Raw genomic sequence first — 18,603 nt, forward strand, 5'->3', positions numbered from 1 at the left:
CCTGAGCCCACCCTCAGCAGCAGAGCCCGTCCCCACCCTCAGCCTCCAGGGTGTTCTGTTATTACCAGCAGCTCCCGCCTCGAATCAGCCCTTTTGATTTCCCCCTCACAACTGCCCAAGCAGCTAAACCCACCCCCTCTGTGCGCAGAGCTCAGGAGAGGAAATCTGCTGGAACAGTTCTTTCAGCACACACAGGAAATCATTACCAGCCATTTCATGGTTGAGGTTGTACAAAATGGCCTCATTTTGTCTCCTCCTTACCTGCTCATTCCAGCTCCTCACTGCACAGAAAACCACCCTGCTCAGAAAAGCTCCTGGCTGTGTCCTGCAGCCAAAGCAGCTTTATAAAACCTGCATGGACTTTAGGAGAGGCCCCAGACACTGCAGGAAGGTGTGTGCTCATTTTTCTGAGTTGCACATGCAGATTTTGTTCCCACATCTGAAGGGAACATAGCGGTGCTGTGGGAAGTTTTACACAACTGACAGAGAGGACAACGTTTGTTTTTGTATGAAGAAAGACCAAGGCTGGAACTCTTTGGAGAGAATATGGCTGGGGCTGGAAAACATGAGGCACAGACCTGCACGTACATTTCACTGCAATCCAGCAGGTTCTGTCTGCCAGGCTGCCCAGTACTTGGAGCATTTGGTGTTTAATGCCCACTGGATGGTGTGAGAGCTCCCATCACCATCCTACAGCATCACCAGGTGCACTTGGCAAACAAGCAAGGCATTTAGGAAGCAGAAGTAAATGGCAGCATCAGCATGACAGGACTAGCAAGTAGCCAAACATTTGGATTGAGAAATAATGTTTAAATACAACCTCTGAGCTGCAGCCTAATTCCCCAGGAAGTCCTACTGACATGAGGAGCCAAGAACACAACTGAATCTAATTTTATTTAATACATCTTTTAGGAAATCTAATGAAAATTATGCACTTCAGAAATTCAGTTTCAACGGGGTGCTGCTGGAAATGAGCCCACGAGTTGTAAATGACAACCTCGTGAGGGAAAAAAAATAATAATCCAAAAAATAGCACAAATTGAAAAATGACTTTGGGCCTGATTAGATAAATCAGAGAAGCCAACTCCATCAGGACAAGTTTTCTGTACTAATTAGATTAGGAAATTATTCTTTCGTACACATTATCCATTTAAAAACCCAGAAAGAGTCTTAGAAAAACAGGCAAATCTCTATCTTAGGTCTGTTTACATCAGTCTCAGAGCTTTGACTTAAAATAATTCTTAATTTTATCTTCCTAATTACTCAAAATTAGCTCCTTAACACATCTTTCAAGTCTCCTGGGGACATACTGAGGCAACCAGCCCTTCCCATGACCAGCTGAAGAGCTGCACATGGAATGCCTGAACACACAAGAGCCTTCAGCTGGTGCCATGTGCCCCAGCAATGCCCAGTCCTCAGAACAGAGACAGAAATGTCAGAAATGCTGAGCTTCAGCTGGGCTGGGCTCTCTAAGCAGGCAGCCTAAAAAGGAAAATATGTCCTCATTATGTAACAGTGTGAAAAATGAAAAACTGCTGGGCCCCCCAGCCACAGCTCCTGTCAGATAATTCAGCCCTGTCGCAGGCTCAGTCCCTGGGTTTGATGGAGAAGTCAATTTTCTGTTTTACAGCAGCTCTACACAGGGCTGGGGGTTGGAGGGAATACAAAAGTTGGATGGAAACAAGATTCTGGCTGTGCACAGAGTCAAGTTTACAGAGAAAACCTTTCCCTGGAAGCAGCTGGGAAGAAAAGTCCTGACCCAAGCTTGTAAAAGGCCTCAAATACAAATGAATAAAATGCAACTGTGTCCAGTTGCTAAAAGCCTTCTGGGTTTATTTCATTTCATGAGCTTGGCTATTTTTGCATGACAACTCTATAATCTGACAAGTTCTAATATTAAAATCCATTTATTTAAATGACTTGCTGCGTTCTGAAGATGAGAGAGGAGCACTGCAGATCAAAGACTACAGCTCTCTCTGAAAAAGCAATGAATGAAATTTCTGAAGAATTGACAAGTATATTTTTCCCACTCTTTTGTCAGCAACTACACAAAATTAAATGGTGTAATTCTCCTTACCCATTACCTCTGGCATCTGCAAATTTACTCCTGGCAATCATTGAAGGTTCTAAAGCTCTGAATAGGCAGGAGGTTGATGAACAAAGCTGCAAATGCAGCCCAAGCAATGCTGCCCAGCCTGCCTGTAATCACTGACCTCTTTAGCTCTGCACCATCCAGTAAACAACAGGATTGATTGCCATGCAGTACAATAAAACACACACCAAGCTCCAGCAGCAGCTTGTTGAATTTTAAGACACATAATAAAACCAGGACAATAGACAGCACTTTGTGTTTGTGCTTCCACAAAGGCATCTGAGTTTGTTTTAGCTCATCTCTCCAGAAGAGACACTTTTGTCTGCAGCAGCAAAGGAATGCAGATCAAAACATACTAATGTACAATCCAATTATGTAATAATTTAAAATTTGTTAGCTTCTTTTGTTACCTTTCATTAGCTGTAGAAGCTGACAACAAATTCTAGCAACCACTCTTTTGGAAGTAATTTGAGGAAGCCAACCTCATCTCCCTTAAAACTGGATTCTCTAGAATTTAAAATCCATTTTTCAGATCCAAAAAATGAGACAGACATTAGCCTAAATTTCACAGAATTCTGCTGTTGAAGAGACTCAGATATTGAAATGATTATAATTAATACTAACAGCAATTGTGAAGCGAGGGATCATAACTGCCAAGTCTAAGAGCAATAATCAATAAGTTAACATGACAGAAAAGCTTTACAGTCCCACTTGCAAATCAATTACTATTTTTTAATTTAAAATTCCTCTAGTGAATAATTCTTAGGCATTTAAGTCCCACAGTAACTAAAAGCAAGCAGCATACAGCACTGATGTAGAGGCCCTGTGCACTGAGCTGTGACTTTCTGAGCCAGGGCTCATTCCCCCAGCAGAATTTTTAGAGATTTTCATAGATGTGTATTTAGGCTTGGGGAAAGCTCATGTTGCTGGAATTATATGTACCACAAGTTTCAGAGTCCCTCATCTCCTGAATTCTCTGACTGACATGGCTGCTCTCACCAAGACAAGTGAGGTGAGCTGATCCTCTTTGGGAAGATGCACATTTTTGTTCTCTTTGTCAAGGTAAAAGAGCTGCCCTTGACAATGGCAACCTCAACCACAACAGGATGACATATTTTAGGCAGATGTGCTGCTACAGATGCTTCACTGAAGGGAAGAAAGCATCCTTAAGCTGCCAAGAACAGGCACAGGATAATGAAGAAGCACAGAAATGGCCACACCATTTGCACAAGGGAAAACCCCCTCATATCCTGTACTGCCAGTGCTCAGTGGGAACAGAACAAGAATTTTGTGTCACAGATCCTTGAAGATGGATTTCATGGCTTTAGAGAATGCAAACAGGTCAGATTCTAGCAGCCCCTCAGTCCAGTGTGATCAGTTTGTAGGATTAAGTATTTCTCAACACTGAACTGCCTTTGGCACATGACCCACTGACACCCCTTCCATTACAGCTCTCCTGGAAATTCATTCCACCTGGGAGCTGTTAATATGGTCAGCAGAGGAGGCTGTTCAAGGAACCAACAGACACAATCCCCTTAAACATGATGTTCTTACCTCGAGTACATACGTCTCTAAAGACCTGATGTTTTCCAGAGCCTCTGGATCCTGGTGGATAACTACTACTTCTTTCAAAGGATACTGGGGGGAAAAAAAACAAAAAAAAAACAAAACAGAAACTTAACTATTCAGTTTCCCCAGGTTCATCCCAAAGTTACGAAGCTGTTACACATTCCCAAGGTATGAGAGGAGATGTGAGGAGTTCTAACCTTGACTGGGATGGTTTTTCTGTCTCTGATCACTCGTCCCAGCTCAATCACAGACTGCAAACAAGAAACGGCATTTTCAATTTTTTTGTCGATGAGCTCCTCCCTAGATTAGAAAGGAAACATTATAATTGCTGCATTTTCATCACATCTCTTTGAGCAGATGGAAAACATTTTACCCTCTTCTCTGACATTTCCTGCAACAGACTCAATTATGCCCTGGTTGGGGCAATTTGAAAAAGGAACAAACAGGCTTTTCCTCTCTCTTTGTGGAGATGAGGAGGAAATAACTTGCTGAAAACAACTAGCAGAGCTATTTTTACATCTTTTGTTAGCACCTCTCACAAGGTGCAGAGGATTGAGTCATACAACCTTTTCTAGTAATAGCCAATAAAAAATACAATTTACATTAATAATATCATAAGAAGATGCAGAAAGATATTATAAATAGGGTACTTATAGCAACAATGAATTCCCTATAACAACAACTCACTGGATCTCAATTTATCCTCTTCTCCAGAAGCTGCAGATATTTGAGCTTGATGTTTTAGAGTTTTAACATCTTTCTGGGCTAAATAATTTTAATACCCTTCCATTCTGAGGCTAGGCAGGGTTGGGGTTTTTTTTGCCTTTTGGGGATTTGGGGAGGTGGGGTGGAGAGAGAATTGGGGTTGAATTTTTTGGCCTTTTTTTCCTTTTTTTTTTTTTTTGAGGCAATTGACATTTACATCTTGTTTCAAATGTACAAGCAGTGAAATGTTCTGAAAATGTGTTTCTCCTGATTTGTTGAGTAGATGCACTAATTGGGCAGCTCCTTTAAAACCACTCAGGTATCAAAGCAAGAGCAGAGGTATTGGTTAAAAAGACAGATATGAATAAAATTAAATGAACACAGACAGTTGCTGTAATCTAAGAGCAGAAGTACTGGGATGAAAACCACAACTCCAGTAAGGACTGGCCAGAAAAACAGAGCTGGTGAAGCAAAACTTATAACTGAAATATACCCATTGCAGCATTAAGGCTTTGAGCTGGTTCTACCTCTTTTGAAGCTTTTGTTTTACCAAAAGCCAGTCCCTGAGGATGATCCTCCAACAACTGGGAAATGTGGAAATTACAAGATGGAATATTTTGCTCCCAGAAAGCTCCATACAGGATTATGTGACACTATTTCAGTATCACTGAACAAGACTGCAGAGCCACAACATGAGAGTATTTTTCAAAGACTAATGCAAATCCACAAAATTTAGTGCAACCCATCTGTTCACTGAGCAACCAAGCACGACCTCAGTGGGGTTTAACACAGGTGTTGAGTCAAGCTCAGCTGTGAAAGTGGCCAAGTCCTTCAGCTTTATCTGCACTCCCCATACTGGTAAAGTGGTATTTTCTGTAACTGCATCCAAAATTCTCTCTTCCTATTAACTGACAATATTGTCCTTGTGCTGTATCAGAAAACTTTCAAAGTAAATGCTGTGATGTGCTTTGCAACTACAGGTGAAACTCCAACAATACTCTGGATTTGAAAAGGCTTTTTTCTAAGGGACAAGGGAACAACTGATACACAGGGGATCCAATAAATTCCACAAACTAGTAACAGACGAAAACCCAAACAAAATGCAATACAGAGAAAAGTGATGCAAGCCTGAAACACATCCCACATTTGCACAATGCAGCAGCAAGTCAGCACTAACTGCAGTGAAGAGTGACTAAGCCACTTTTAAATGCTTGTGCTACACCCATGACTGAACTGAGTCCCTGCAAACAGCTCCCCATCCTTCCCTGACTCCCTTCCACAGGAGCCCAAACCTAATCCTGGCAGCTCCCTGATGAGGGTGGCACTCCTTGATTACATATTCTTCACAGCACTTGCCCAGGGAACAGAAAATCAGCACCATCATCATGTCAATCTCCAGCTCCCTGTTGCAGTAACTCTCACTATTAAAGCTCTCACAAAGACCATACACCCTCCTCAAAGCATGCAGCAGCCATAAAAAGACACACCATTAGAGAAGGCTTAAATTTTTAAACTGTGAAGTATCAAGGTCAGGTCCCCTGTCCTTGAGGGTTTTCACACTGAGCTGCAATGCTGAAGGGAAGTTTTTTCTCCTATTTTCAGGTACCCAGAGCAGACAGTGCTGCAGGAACTAAATCCACGGCAATAGCAGTGATCTCTCTGATCCTTCAGGGCCTTTCACAGTTAGGCACTACAGCTTTGAGCCAACACACAGTTTGAGGAGGTAAAAAGGATATTCCTGTCCACCATAAGAAAATATTATGAATTGGGAACATGCATTCCTCCTAATTGCTTTCCTTCCTATCCCCAGTCCTTTAAGCTAACACAAATCTACTGCCTGAATATGGAGGGAAAATTCTCAGCTAAAATTGAGGGTGGAGTGTGAAGTGTACTGCAAGCAAAATGTGTTCCTACAGCAAAGAGACTAAAATTGATCAGATAGATCTTAATCAAAATATAAACATTCTGTGCTCAGAGAAAAGAACATGTTCACTAGCACCCAAAAGTTTTTTCAGAGACAAAGGAATATTTACATTATTAAAGCAGTTTGGTTTCTTGTTATGCAGTTTTAAACACAAGTGAGGGAGCACTGTTCTGTGAAATAAAAAAAAAAAAAAAACCCCAAACCCACAAACCCCAAAAATGAACAAAAATCCCCCAACAAACAACCAAACCCCAATTTTGCCACCTAAGAGCTGCCTCTTACCTGACTTGGGGGAGCATGAGGTAGTGAATGCTCTCAGTGTTCTTCTCCTGGACCGAGGCTGGATCAATGAGGGTTTTCAGATTCTGGTACATCAGCTCAGTGATAAATGGAGTATATGGTGCCTGTAATGTTGCATTCAATCATCAGCTTTCCTTTATTGCTTGGACATTATGAATCAGTAATACCATGAATTACATAAGGGCAGTTCAGCAAAAACAATGCTTACACAGTGTCTGCAACTGGGATGTTACTCAAAATACAGACTGAAATAAATAATGGAATTCAGACTACTTATTTACCTCCTGCCTGATGGTATTTCAATGTTATTTCTGGGCATCAGGAAAGAAATTATAATGTGTCCTTATCAATAAGGTGATACAGGTCTTCTTTTTACTACCATGGGGCAGATAAGCAAAGAAAAGGGTAAGATGGAAAATGAACTGTGCTACAAAGATGCTTTTATATTAATTGCTTTAAAGTGTTATTGAGGGTGGGGTGTGATTCCCTTACCATGAGTCTGCACATGGAGAATAAGACACTAAACAGAGTTTCCAAGGCCATAATGCAGTCCTCAGTCCCATTCTCGCCCTAAATGAAGAATTCACCAAGAAAAACAGTGATTTTAGGATCAGGAAATGCTCCTCAATAAGCTTCAAAAGTTTCCTATCTTACTACAATATACTTGTTTTCCAAACTGTATTAACATTGGTTGATTCCACTGAGCAAGTGTGTCACTGACATATTTTATGAAAAATCCTTTTACCAGGATTTTTTCTCCTGAGAAGCTGAGAGGCCTCAGAAATGAAATGCAAACAATAATTATCTGCTGCTGTGGAATGCAACAGGTGAATCTTTGATTGGTCTCATGTGGTTGCTTTTAATTAATGGCCAATCCCAGTCCAGCTGTGTCAGACTCTCTGGTCAGTCACGGGATTTTATTATCATTCCATTCCTTGCTAGCCTCCTGATGAAATCCTTTCTTTATTCTTTTAGTATAGTTTAATATAATATAGATCATAAAATAATAAATCAGCCTTCTGAACATGGAGTCAAGATTCTCATCTCTTCCCTCATCCTGGGACCCCTGTGAACACCCCCACACAAGTGCAACAGAATTATTGGGCATTTTGGTTGGTTTTGCCCACAAAGCAGAGAGGAGAGAGAACAGTTCATTTTTGTGCCACTCTCAGCATTTCAAGCCAAGATCTTGTGTGGAGCTGCCATGAATGCCATGGCCAGGGGCTGCCAGGACTCTGTTGCCAGGGCAGGAGTGCAGCAGCTGATGCCTACCTTGAGCCTCCTGCGGTTCATCCTGACGTACCAGTTGGTCAGAACATCCACAAACTTCACCAGCCGGGGCACCACTGTGTACAGCCTGTAAGCTGCAAGGGAAAATGGGGCCTGCAGGTCAAATCTGCCCTCTGCCAGCTCCTCACTTACAAACCACATCATCCTTTACAGTCCTGGTGTTAAACACAGCAGAATGCTCCAAAATGTGACTAAATATTGATCACTTTACAGCTGTATTTTGAATATCCCAGCATCGCTCTCATGCTCAAGACAAACACTTTCCCCCCTCCCAAACTACTTGCCTAATCCCACACAAACAGACATTATGGGAGCCTTATGCTTTTATCTGACTGGTAAGGAGGATAGTGGATAAGAGACTATTAATGGCAGGGGATTGGGCAAATCCTCCCTTTGCACATGCTGCAAACACAGCCAAGGCACTGCAAGTTGAACAGAAATTATTGCAGAACCAGAAAATAAAATTTGCTTAATTACCGCCAACACTTCCTCCTTTTGCTCAGCAGATTTAAAATGAGACACCTACTTCAACCAAGTCTCCCTGAATTAATTACAGCTTTCCACTATTTTTCTAAGTAACAGTAAATGTGAAGTAGCAGCAAGGCTGATGAGGTAAGAGATAAACAGAGCTGCATTTTCAAGTTCTGTGTAACTGAAATCATGGAAAGCTGCCAGCACCAAGGTCATCCCCAACATCACTACAGAACAGGGAAACAAATTTCAGCTGTTCCTGAGGGATAAGGGGGACAGACCATACACAAGACTCAATTTTCTAAGCAAAACCTTGTATTTAACTTCTCTAAAAGCCAAGAGCTTCCTGAGCTCCATTCTGAAGCAGTTTCATTAATCAAGCAGCTACTGAGTAAAATGGATCTTGGCTTTAAAAGCTCCACCACACTTTTCACTGTGTTTTGTAGAGCAGAAGTGTTTTTAAAGGCAGAGAATGGGGATTTAAACCTAAAAAGGAAATGCCCAGAAGAGTCACATCATGGTGGGGAAGACATTATTTATGGGGGAATTTGTATTTCTAAAAAACCCTAACCTTTCCTCTAGCTATGCATTATTTAGTTAGGAGACCTGTCATAAACAAAATTTTAAATAATCAAAAATCCCACCCTTCAGGCACAGCGGATCTTTAACAACAAACACAGTAGTAGCCTGGAAAAATGCATTTCTGTTCTCAACAGCTGTGACCAAATTGTGAAATCTGCTTTTTTGTGACTCAGGAAAAAGCCATGGATGTACATGGGGACACTACACACTTCTTTTCATTTCAGTCATCAGGAGAAAAGATGTTTTACTAAAATAAGTGCTTGTATTGGGCTACTTTAGTAGAAAATAAAAGCCTAATGAGGCTTATTGATTTTTGACACAGAATTTTAACACCTCTGAAACACATCAGGTTTCACCACTATGTAACTTGTGCCATTTTCCAGGAATATTGGGAATGGGGCTGGGCCTCCTCTTCTCCAGCTGCACACACTCCTGGAAGGCAAAGCCCTCCCCCCATGCAGGACCAGCAGAGAGCTCTTCCCCCTCTCTGGAGTTTCTCCAGGCTCTCCCAAGCACCCCAGAGCTGGATGGGGCACAGGCTGAGCCCCTTCCCTGCCCCTCAGCCCATGCAGGGAGGTCAATGCCCCACTGACCCCAGCTGGGCTGACACTGCCACCCTCTCCAAGTGCCAGCAGAAACTGGGACAGAATTACCATAAGTTGGACTTTATGGAAACATTTTTCCAGAGGCAAGAGCTGGGTGTAAAATTCAGCTCCACTCTAAGACACTGGATGAAATGGAAGAAGCAGAGCCCAGCTGCAGCATTTCCCTGGTCACTGGGGTCTCCTCAGCACTGCCAGGTTCAAACCTGTGTGCTCTTACACCCCATGACCTCCAGCTACAGGAATTTCTATTTTTATTTATCTCCTTTATTGAGCATTTGACACTATCAGTCACCATTATAATCTTCCCTTGTCTCTCCCTAACATTTTTCCTACTTGAAGTGATACAAAGTAGAAAATATTAAAAAAAAAAAATCCCAAAATAGGTTTGCAAAAGAGATTAGAGTATCATGTCACAGTACACAAATTCACTTCATCTCATTAAGATCTGCCTGACTGAATCCAGAGTTTATGCAGAAAAATAAATTGAAAAATTCTGTTCATTAATCCCTTCCACATGAGACTGCCACTCATTTGCTGAGCACATGATGTTATCTTCATCTAACACAAGACAACAGTATTTCCTACCAATACTACTGCCTTGGAAGTCCTGGCATTGTCATTTTCCAGCAGAAACTCTTCTCTCCTGCTTGAAAGGATCTTCTTACTTTATAAAGATGGTCACTGACACATCCCTTTTTGTCAGCTTCATCTTCCTCTCAGAAATGCAGAGCAGAAAATTCAAGTTTCTACCCCCATATTCACGTTCCTACAAATATTTCTGTTTAAACCATGCACTGATCCAAGATCCCAGGTTCACAAACTCACAAATGAATTTTCTGCTGTCCCTCAGAGTTATTTTCCTCTTCACAAGCAGCACATAAACTTGCACAGGCTCTGCTTATTTCTGCTTGGCAACACATGAAGCTCAACACAAACCACCATCACATTTCAAGGACAACAACTTGCAGGAAGAAGCCACATTTTCATCAATCAGAGCCAGCTTTTATCATATTGCTAGGTTGGGCAGCTTGAGGACTCCTGCTTCCTTTAATGAAATGTTCTTAGATGAGCTCAGTGCATTCTGCTGGTACCAAATGAGCTGGTTCAGCCCCCACAGAGAGCTAAACTGCACTGCTCTTGGTGAGGGTGACCATCACAGCAGTCAGGGGGAAACAAGAGTGAGGGCAGTGCAGGACTGTCCTGTGTCCTGCTGAACTCACATCTGCCATTCAGCTATTCCCTTATTACCTGACAACCCACTTAACACCTTCCTTCCCAAGCCCAAGGCTGCTAAAATTTTTCTGTGGGCAACTTAAGGTCACAGGTGTTGAGGGGGTTATTTATTCATGAACAGGAGTGACAATGGCCAAAGCCACCTTCTTTCCAATATCTGGGCTTCCAGTGCCCTCAAATGCACCAAAACCTCTTCAAATCTCAAAGTGACTTTATCTGCAAGTTTATCAACTACTTCAGGGGGTTCTTGCAGCATCTCATCTTTGCAATTAAGTGTCCCAATGGAATGTGAGCATCAAGAGGTATGGGATGATGAAAAAGACATCATGCAGGAAAAAAACCTGGACAGTATCCTTTACAGTTATCCTAATACCATCCACTCTGCTGCACACACTCCCACAGCATGATTCCAAAAAATCCCTCTCCATGGAACTATACCAGGGTAAAATTTATTGCCAGTGCTCGTGTATCCATCAAAATTATTTTATTCAGCTGACTTGAGCACTGCTCATTTTATCCCTTTTTTTTTACAGTTTCTCCAAATTCTATTTGGCTTCCTTTTCACTGCTGTCTTTCAGTGACTATTATAAAATTATTAATTGCTCCAAGCACTGCAGACGTTGTTACAGCAACAAGCTCCATCCCTGAGCTCACAGGATTAGCTGTGACAAAAAAAGCCTCATCACTTTGTGAAACCTCATGAACAAGCATAGCAAAATCTGACTTAACACCCATGAAAGAAGCATTCCATGGATGATGGTAGCTGGTTAAAGATTTCCTTCCTTTTATCAAAGTCTCTCACAGAATTTGGGAATCTCTGTATGGAAAGGCAAGTTCTGCAATCCAACATGAAACACCCCCAGACCCCCTGAGCAAAAATGCATACCTGCCATTTCAGCTTTGAAGAACTGGATGAGGGACTGGGTGAAAGAAAGAATCCATTTATCCATGATGTTATTGCTCTCCTTAACTGTGTTCTCATTGTAAAGGAATTCTCTTCCCTCATCCTATCATCAAAACACAAAGCAGATTTCCAAGTCATCAGGGTATATACTCAAACCTCTGTATCCAATTACCTGCCAGCTAGCACTAGTTTGGCATCTTCCCTGGGTTACACTGGCTTCCCAGCAGCAAACACCACATTCCAGACACAGGTATGTAAGAGAAGGAGCTGTGCAAAGCCTGTTTCTCACTGCTGCCTCTCCAGCACCTTGAACTGCAAAGGAGGCTGGTGATTTGGGCCTGTTAAAGCAGATAAGAAGCAGCACCAATCCTTTCTCAGTCTCCAGACACAGGCCAGGATCCTGGAATTGACACAGCTCCTTCATCCAGGAGGCTCTGAGGCATTTCTAAGGAATTCACTGTGCACAGGGATTCTGTCTGGAGAGCAGGTCTAGAAACAAGACCTTTACTTTTTCAAGAACATAGGACAATCTCAACAAATTAAAACACAGATGAATGAAGCAACCGGAAAAAGCAGGTGGAATTTTGAGCCTCCAACATGCAAACAGTGCATTTCTGCTGCTTTCCAGAGCACTGATGTTTGCAGCCATCTGAGAAATGGCATCATTTGCTGGTTCTGCAGGGCCTTGCAAGCAACACCATGTCTGACTCTTTCCCACATTCTTACAACAGCTTGGAAACTGGTTTTGTTTCTTTTTTTTTTTTTTTAAATTTATAAACAGTATTTAATAGTTGGTTTTAAAAGCCTTCAGACTTTCCCTTCTCTAAGAGTCCAGATGAAAAAAAATCTGTTTGGATTATTAAACCCAGACACTACAGATCCACTTTCACAGTACAAAGAAGAAGATTCATAGGAAAGAAATGCAGAAGAGGAACAATCCCAGTGTGAGGTCAGCAGTCATTAACCAACTACAATTAAAGGGGGAATTACAGTAAGCACTAAATCATTATTATACCTGATCCAGGACACTGGGATTTTACTTGCACTCTTGCAGGAAGCAGAACACAATGAAAAAGTTGCTTAAACCTGTGCATGAAATCTAATTTAAGCATTATCCCATCCACATTCTTTTACCCAATATGGTGAATAGGAAGGATTTCAGTTTATAGAGAGAAAAAATCCATCTACTGAACTACCAAACCCTCCTCAAGCACCTGGATTTTCCACTGGGGTCCTCCATCCCCAACTGAGCTGACACTGCAAGATTTAATGGGATCACAGGAAAAAGCTATAAAGTTCACTTGAGACAATTCAAAGGTCACACAGGATAAACAAGTGTATTCTGGGGGTAACACCTAAGTTTGTCTGATGAATGCTGTCTAGGGATCCTAAAAATAATACTTGCTGAATATTAGGATCTGGAGTTAGCAAACTTTCTTCCCCAAAGAGGTTGCTACAACAGATAAACCCAATTGTTTATGTCAGCTGTTTACTGTACTGATTTCTGAATTCAGCTGCCTTTATTGATTCAAATGGCAGCTCTCCACAGTGACCAGGCTGCCACTGCAAGTGCAAGGTTTGGACTTTTCATTTAGCTCCTACTTTCCCACAAAAGCCTGCACTAAACCTGCTGTCATTAATTTCAGCTAAAAGATTAAAATTGGTTTCAATAGAAACTGTACAAAATACACATCAAATCTTCAATTTTAATGAAAAATTACTATAAGAAATTTTAATCTTGCTTTCACACTGAAAGTGTAGAAACTCCTGTCACTCATCCAGCATTTTTAGCAGACTTCAAATATAATCTACAAGTCTAAAGCATTATTGCTTTTGTGATTTGCCTTTCTTTCCATTCCATTTCTGAATCTTTTTTCTAAGTTGCATTTAAATATAACTTTAAAAAAAATTACTGTCATGTTAGAGAAGACAATCTCCTTGCTGTGGCTAATGTATTCAGGACTGAGTATTCCCAAGTTAAGCATTTTAATGCAGATTCATAATTAAAGTTCCTGTAAATGAGTTAGCTCAAGAAACTGTCACAGCAGCCACTACTGCAAATAACTTTGCTGACTGATTTGCAGTTCTGCTCAGTGTGTGTGCTGCAGAGACTGCTCTCAGTGCAGAGGAACTTGCAGCCCAAATGGCAGATCCTGCTGGGCAGATCCTCCTGGACAAGGCTGTGCTGGCCACACCAGACAGGGAACAGCAAGGAAAAAGCAGCAGCACTAAGGCAGGATCAGTGGGAACTGCTGCCTCCCTCTGCTCTGGAAACAGCACCAGGAAAACCTGCCCAGGTTCAGCAGGGACATCTCAGAAAGAACCCCTGAAGCACACGTGGCTTTAACTGGTGCTCAGGGGGTGAGGAGCAGCAGGTAATTGCTCAGTGTGCCCTGACCCCACAAACACCAGGTCTGGAACTCCAATTTCTCAAGTCTGAATGCAGCAGCAGCATGCCACAAATGTGAAATAAAAGGGACTCAACAGCACTCTAATCTGAGAAATGAGAGCTGTCCTGTCTTGGCAGTCCCTCACCTTCCTCTCCTCCTTTCTGTTTAATAAGCTTGGTCAAGAAGAGAAAGATGCAGGTGGTTACAGCCTTATAAAGCAAGGTACAAACAGCAAATAACAGATTAAGAGCAAGTATAATAAACAACCTGATCTAACTTAGACAAGGAGGTAAGGATCAGATGACCTCCAGAGCCCAGACCTCCCTTCCAATGTGAATTTCCCTGCCCTGCTGATTCCCTGAACCCTGCAGGAGCAGGCAGGGCCCTGCCCTCAGCCCCAGAGCTGTACCTTGTGCTGCAGGACCTGCACGTTCTGCACCAGGAAGCGATAGGCGTTGTACCAGGGCAGGAACACATCCTTCAGGATATCCCTCACCCCCTCCTCCTTAAACCTCAGGTTCTCTGCTCTTACCACGGGAGAATTGATCAGGTACAACCTGCAAAATAAGAGCACAAGACTTCAAAGCTTAAAACTGCACATTCTGATAGGGTTTCACAGGAAAAACCCCAAAGATGGCTGCACTGTAGGCATGTAACAAACTGAACATAAAACCATTTGTTAGTAACACTGCTCCAGGAGTTTTTCTAAGATGCTGCATACAGCATTTGAACTGAAATTTCCTTTTTCACTCTCTGTGTTAACACATGCTCAGGTGCCATCACAGTGTAAAACAAGCAGAGGTTGTGTGGTTCATCTTTAGGATTGTACCTGTTGTTTGGTAATATTTTGAATTCCTGAACCACTACCCAGTATCTCTCTATTCAATCTTGTTCACCTCCTCAATTACGAAAAGCTTTGGCAGAACCAAGGAGCAAAACAAAGCAGGCAAATCCAAGGGAAAGAGCAGAAATCAACATTTTCAAGAAAGACAGCCCCAGGAGGGAACAAAGGACGTGCCTACTGCAATAGAAATTGTATTGTATCCAGAGGCAGCTCTGAGGGACCAAAGCAGAGGGTCCAGGTGACACCAACTACTTATACAAGGGACAGAAATGTCCCCCAGCTTCTTTGCTGTCTCTGAGTTAAAAAAAAAAGTCCCACCTTTGTCCCCAAATAAACATTCTGTCTTCAGAAATAAACTGCAATCTATCAAGTTAACTCAAATAGAAACCAGGCCTTGCTCAGGTGTCAAAAAAACTTCAATACAAACTTGATTTAGATACACTTCATTTAATTTTCCAAATATGAAAACCAAACCAAACATTTTCTCATTTTAAAGATGATGGCATTTTTTCAATCCAAATTTACTAACCCATTTTCTCATATTCTTAAACTTTGCAAATCATGATTCTAAACTAATATAACTTTACAGGCAGTTCCTTTAAGAGGCTTTAAAATCTTAATGGGGTTTGACACAGCACATTCAAGAATACCACACCATAAATTCTTCAGGCCTCTTGCATTAAAACTAATAGATAAAAATAGAGCTGCCAGAATAAACAGACAGTAATGCAGCACTGAAATGGGTTTTTTCAGTACTGGATTTTAAAAAAAAAAAAGAAAAAAAACACCAAATAAACCCCAACAAAACAAAACAAAACAAACAAAACAAACAAAAAAATCCAAAACAAAAAAACAACCCAATACATTTTTCATTTTTTAACACAGATTCATAGAACAGCTTGGGTGGGAATGCACCCCCCCAAAGATCACCCAAGTGAATTCATACCTGAATTCAAATTATAAACTCACAGAAGCACAAAACAATTAATGGCAATGAACTAGTAAGTCCCTAAATGAAACTAGAATTTAGGTCTATCCTTAAACCACACCTTCCTTCTACCACAATTATTTATGTTCTACAGTTTGGTGGTGCTGTAGTATTGCTTTTTGGGGGGTTTGTCTGTTTTAATAAAGCAGCCCTACCCTGCCTTACCATATAGAAATGGTACAAGAAAAGCAATTTCCTCAATGACTCCAATTCCAAGATGCATTTATTGTATGGACAGAGAAATAAGGCTCACAAGAAAAGCAGAGTTCCCTCAGTTTAGTTACAGCCATTCAGTTCCCCACTGGGCAGAAAACAAAACCTTCCTCAGATCAAGCCAGTGTTACTGAGTTTGCTGACAATGCACAAGCAAAAAGGGAATTACCTCCTCTTCACCCCTCAAACCAGCAGCTTGCTGCATTATTGCTCCTGCATCTGAAGACCAGGTTGAGAGGAGGATGCAACTGCTCCCTTCTAAGAGCAATCCTCACCCCAGCACAGAGGAAAGCAAAGGCTGGAAATACCAGGACCAGCAAATTCTTTCTGACATAGCTCAGCTTGGACAGCCCAGGTCTCAGCAATATTGAAATGTAACTGTTTTGGCCCTTCTAACAGATTTCACTCAGAATTCAGATTTCATGAAGCTTTAAGTTGGGCAGTTAAATTTACTGTGCTGTTATTTTTGCTGTTTGCCCTTTCTGCTCAATTCCATGTTCACTTCACCAACTTATATCTATATTTTCCACTGATCTATTTATCAAGCTACTGCTGAGAATACTTCAAAGCTGGAGTTAGAATATACATATATATTTGTGTACTGCAAAAGCTAAAGTAACTCTGCAGGGAAACAGTGCCAAGGAAAAAACCTCAGTTGTAGCTTTTGCTATAAACAGAGAACATCAAGCACCTCAGAAAAGGCAGAGAACTGAATTGCAGAGCTCCTTCCAGAAATGAGCCCAGGCTGCAATGCTTTTTTACTCTCTGTGTGGGTGTAGGTATAAATAAATGTGACATTAAAGAATGAGTACACTGGCAGAAAAATGAATTAGCTTCTTAGAAATTTCAAAAAAAAAACCATGAATAATGGAAGTGTAACTTCTGGTGTTTGAGATTTTTTTGGTTTGTTTATAAAAAAGGCAGGTTGTTTTTTTTTTAACAGAAACATCACCTGTGATTTAAAAATCTCCAGTATGAGTAACTCCAACCCTTCTCACTCTTATTATTGCAGCTACCAGCTCAGTGCTACCCTGCTACCACACCTTGTTGATTTGTAAAGAGCAACCTTGATTAAATTTAAGAATTCCACTCAACTCTTTATTGTAAACATGTACTAGGTCTTTTAAATGCTAAAGCTTGAAACAATTAGAACTTCACATTGATTCTGTTAAATTATCTAGAATCAACAACCATCTTGCCCAAACACACACTCAGCTCCCATTCAACCATCAGGTCTGTGGGTAGATGCAACACACCATGTGTGAGAGCTGAAGGGATTCTTATATACACCAGAATTAGAGGGCTCCAGAGAACTGCCCAAGTAGTGCATTCCTGCAGTTATTAAAATGTCTTTTATGCACCTTTACCTCAAGGTACCACCTGATGCATGCAGTCAGTGCACCAAGTGACTGTGTAATTACTTCATGTGCTCCTGTAATTTTAATGAACCACTTGAACTGTGTTTAATCTCTGTTTGACCAGGACAATTTAGCTACACACATTAGGCTGCTCCACTTCTGCTCTCGTGGTGCCACTGCTGTTAGGTGCCAATGATGCACTTACACCCACAAACACAAGGCACTTTCTAGAAAATGCATAGTGCAAACAGGGAACAAATGGTTTGTGCATTATGCACAGCCCCTCCTCTAAGCCAATGATTTAACAGTGACCTTGTAGGGTTGTTATCAAATATTTTATTGCCATTTTCAGTGGCTCAGCTCAGATTATCAGTGCTGGAAGAAGCAGATCCCCTGGGCTTTAGGGAGACATGCACTGCACCCATTGCCAGCTCTTTGGGGTCATCCACTCTTGCAGCTACTTCTGTCACAGTGGTCTAGAAGCTTCTAAAATTAACTCTCTTCCTGCTGCTAACTGTCTAACCCCCCCCCAAGCAGCCTCTTGGTATGGATCTGCCATGAGCAGGGAGCCAACACATCCCACAGAACATCCACCAGAGAAACCCCACCTGAGTGCATCAGCTCCATAACTGTTCACAATGTGCATAGGATCAGGGTAGTTCTTCTTCCTTTTGCTCATTTTCTGGCCATCACTAGAAAATATCAGAATGTAGGCATCAATTCCCAGAACTCTTGTAACACTTTTAACACTCATTTTAATGGATAAAGAAAAAAGGCCCTTCAAATCCAGCTCAGTTTTTCTGTCCTAGCACGTTCCTGGTGGCACAGACAAAATTATATATATCTATATATGAGCACATCCTTTCTGTAGGACTGTTGAACCTACAAAAACAACTGAAGCAAACCAAAACCCAACCCAGGAGGCTCCCAAGTTACAAATCTAAGCAGGAAATCTGTCCTTCCAACCCAAGCTGAGGAAAGATGCACTTGTTTTGAATCAATCCCTCCAGCCCACTGATTTATTTTTTTTTTATTTTCATTGGAAAATAGCAGGAAACAAATATAATTAACTTAAAATTACATCTAAAGCTACATTTATCACCCCCTTTACTCTGCATAACAGGTACAATTTCTT

General features: G+C 41.5%; 1 protein-coding gene across 4 annotated transcripts in view; it reads right to left on the reverse strand.

The window, feature by feature from the left end:
* IARS1 (isoleucyl-tRNA synthetase 1) overlaps positions 1–18,603 on the reverse strand; it is a 94,666-nt gene that overhangs the window by 18,225 nt on the left and 57,838 nt on the right. For all 4 annotated transcript variants that reach the window (XM_059856168.1, XM_059856165.1, XM_059856166.1 and 1 more), the window contains 8 exons: positions 18,077–18,160; positions 14,475–14,622; positions 11,658–11,778; positions 7,863–7,954; positions 7,083–7,160; positions 6,573–6,694; positions 3,859–3,961; positions 3,647–3,730 (listed from right to left, as the gene is read on the reverse strand). In XM_059856168.1, coding sequence (XP_059712151.1) covers positions 3,647–3,730; positions 3,859–3,961; positions 6,573–6,694; positions 7,083–7,160; positions 7,863–7,954; positions 11,658–11,778; positions 14,475–14,622; positions 18,077–18,160 — 832 coding nt within the window. The remainder of the gene's footprint in view (positions 1–3,646; positions 3,731–3,858; positions 3,962–6,572; positions 6,695–7,082; positions 7,161–7,862; positions 7,955–11,657; positions 11,779–14,474; positions 14,623–18,076; positions 18,161–18,603) is intronic.

The sequence above is a fragment of the Haemorhous mexicanus genome, chromosome 11, assembly GCF_027477595.1.
Source record: "Haemorhous mexicanus isolate bHaeMex1 chromosome 11, bHaeMex1.pri, whole genome shotgun sequence".
Classification (NCBI taxonomy): Eukaryota; Metazoa; Chordata; class Aves; order Passeriformes; family Fringillidae; genus Haemorhous; species Haemorhous mexicanus.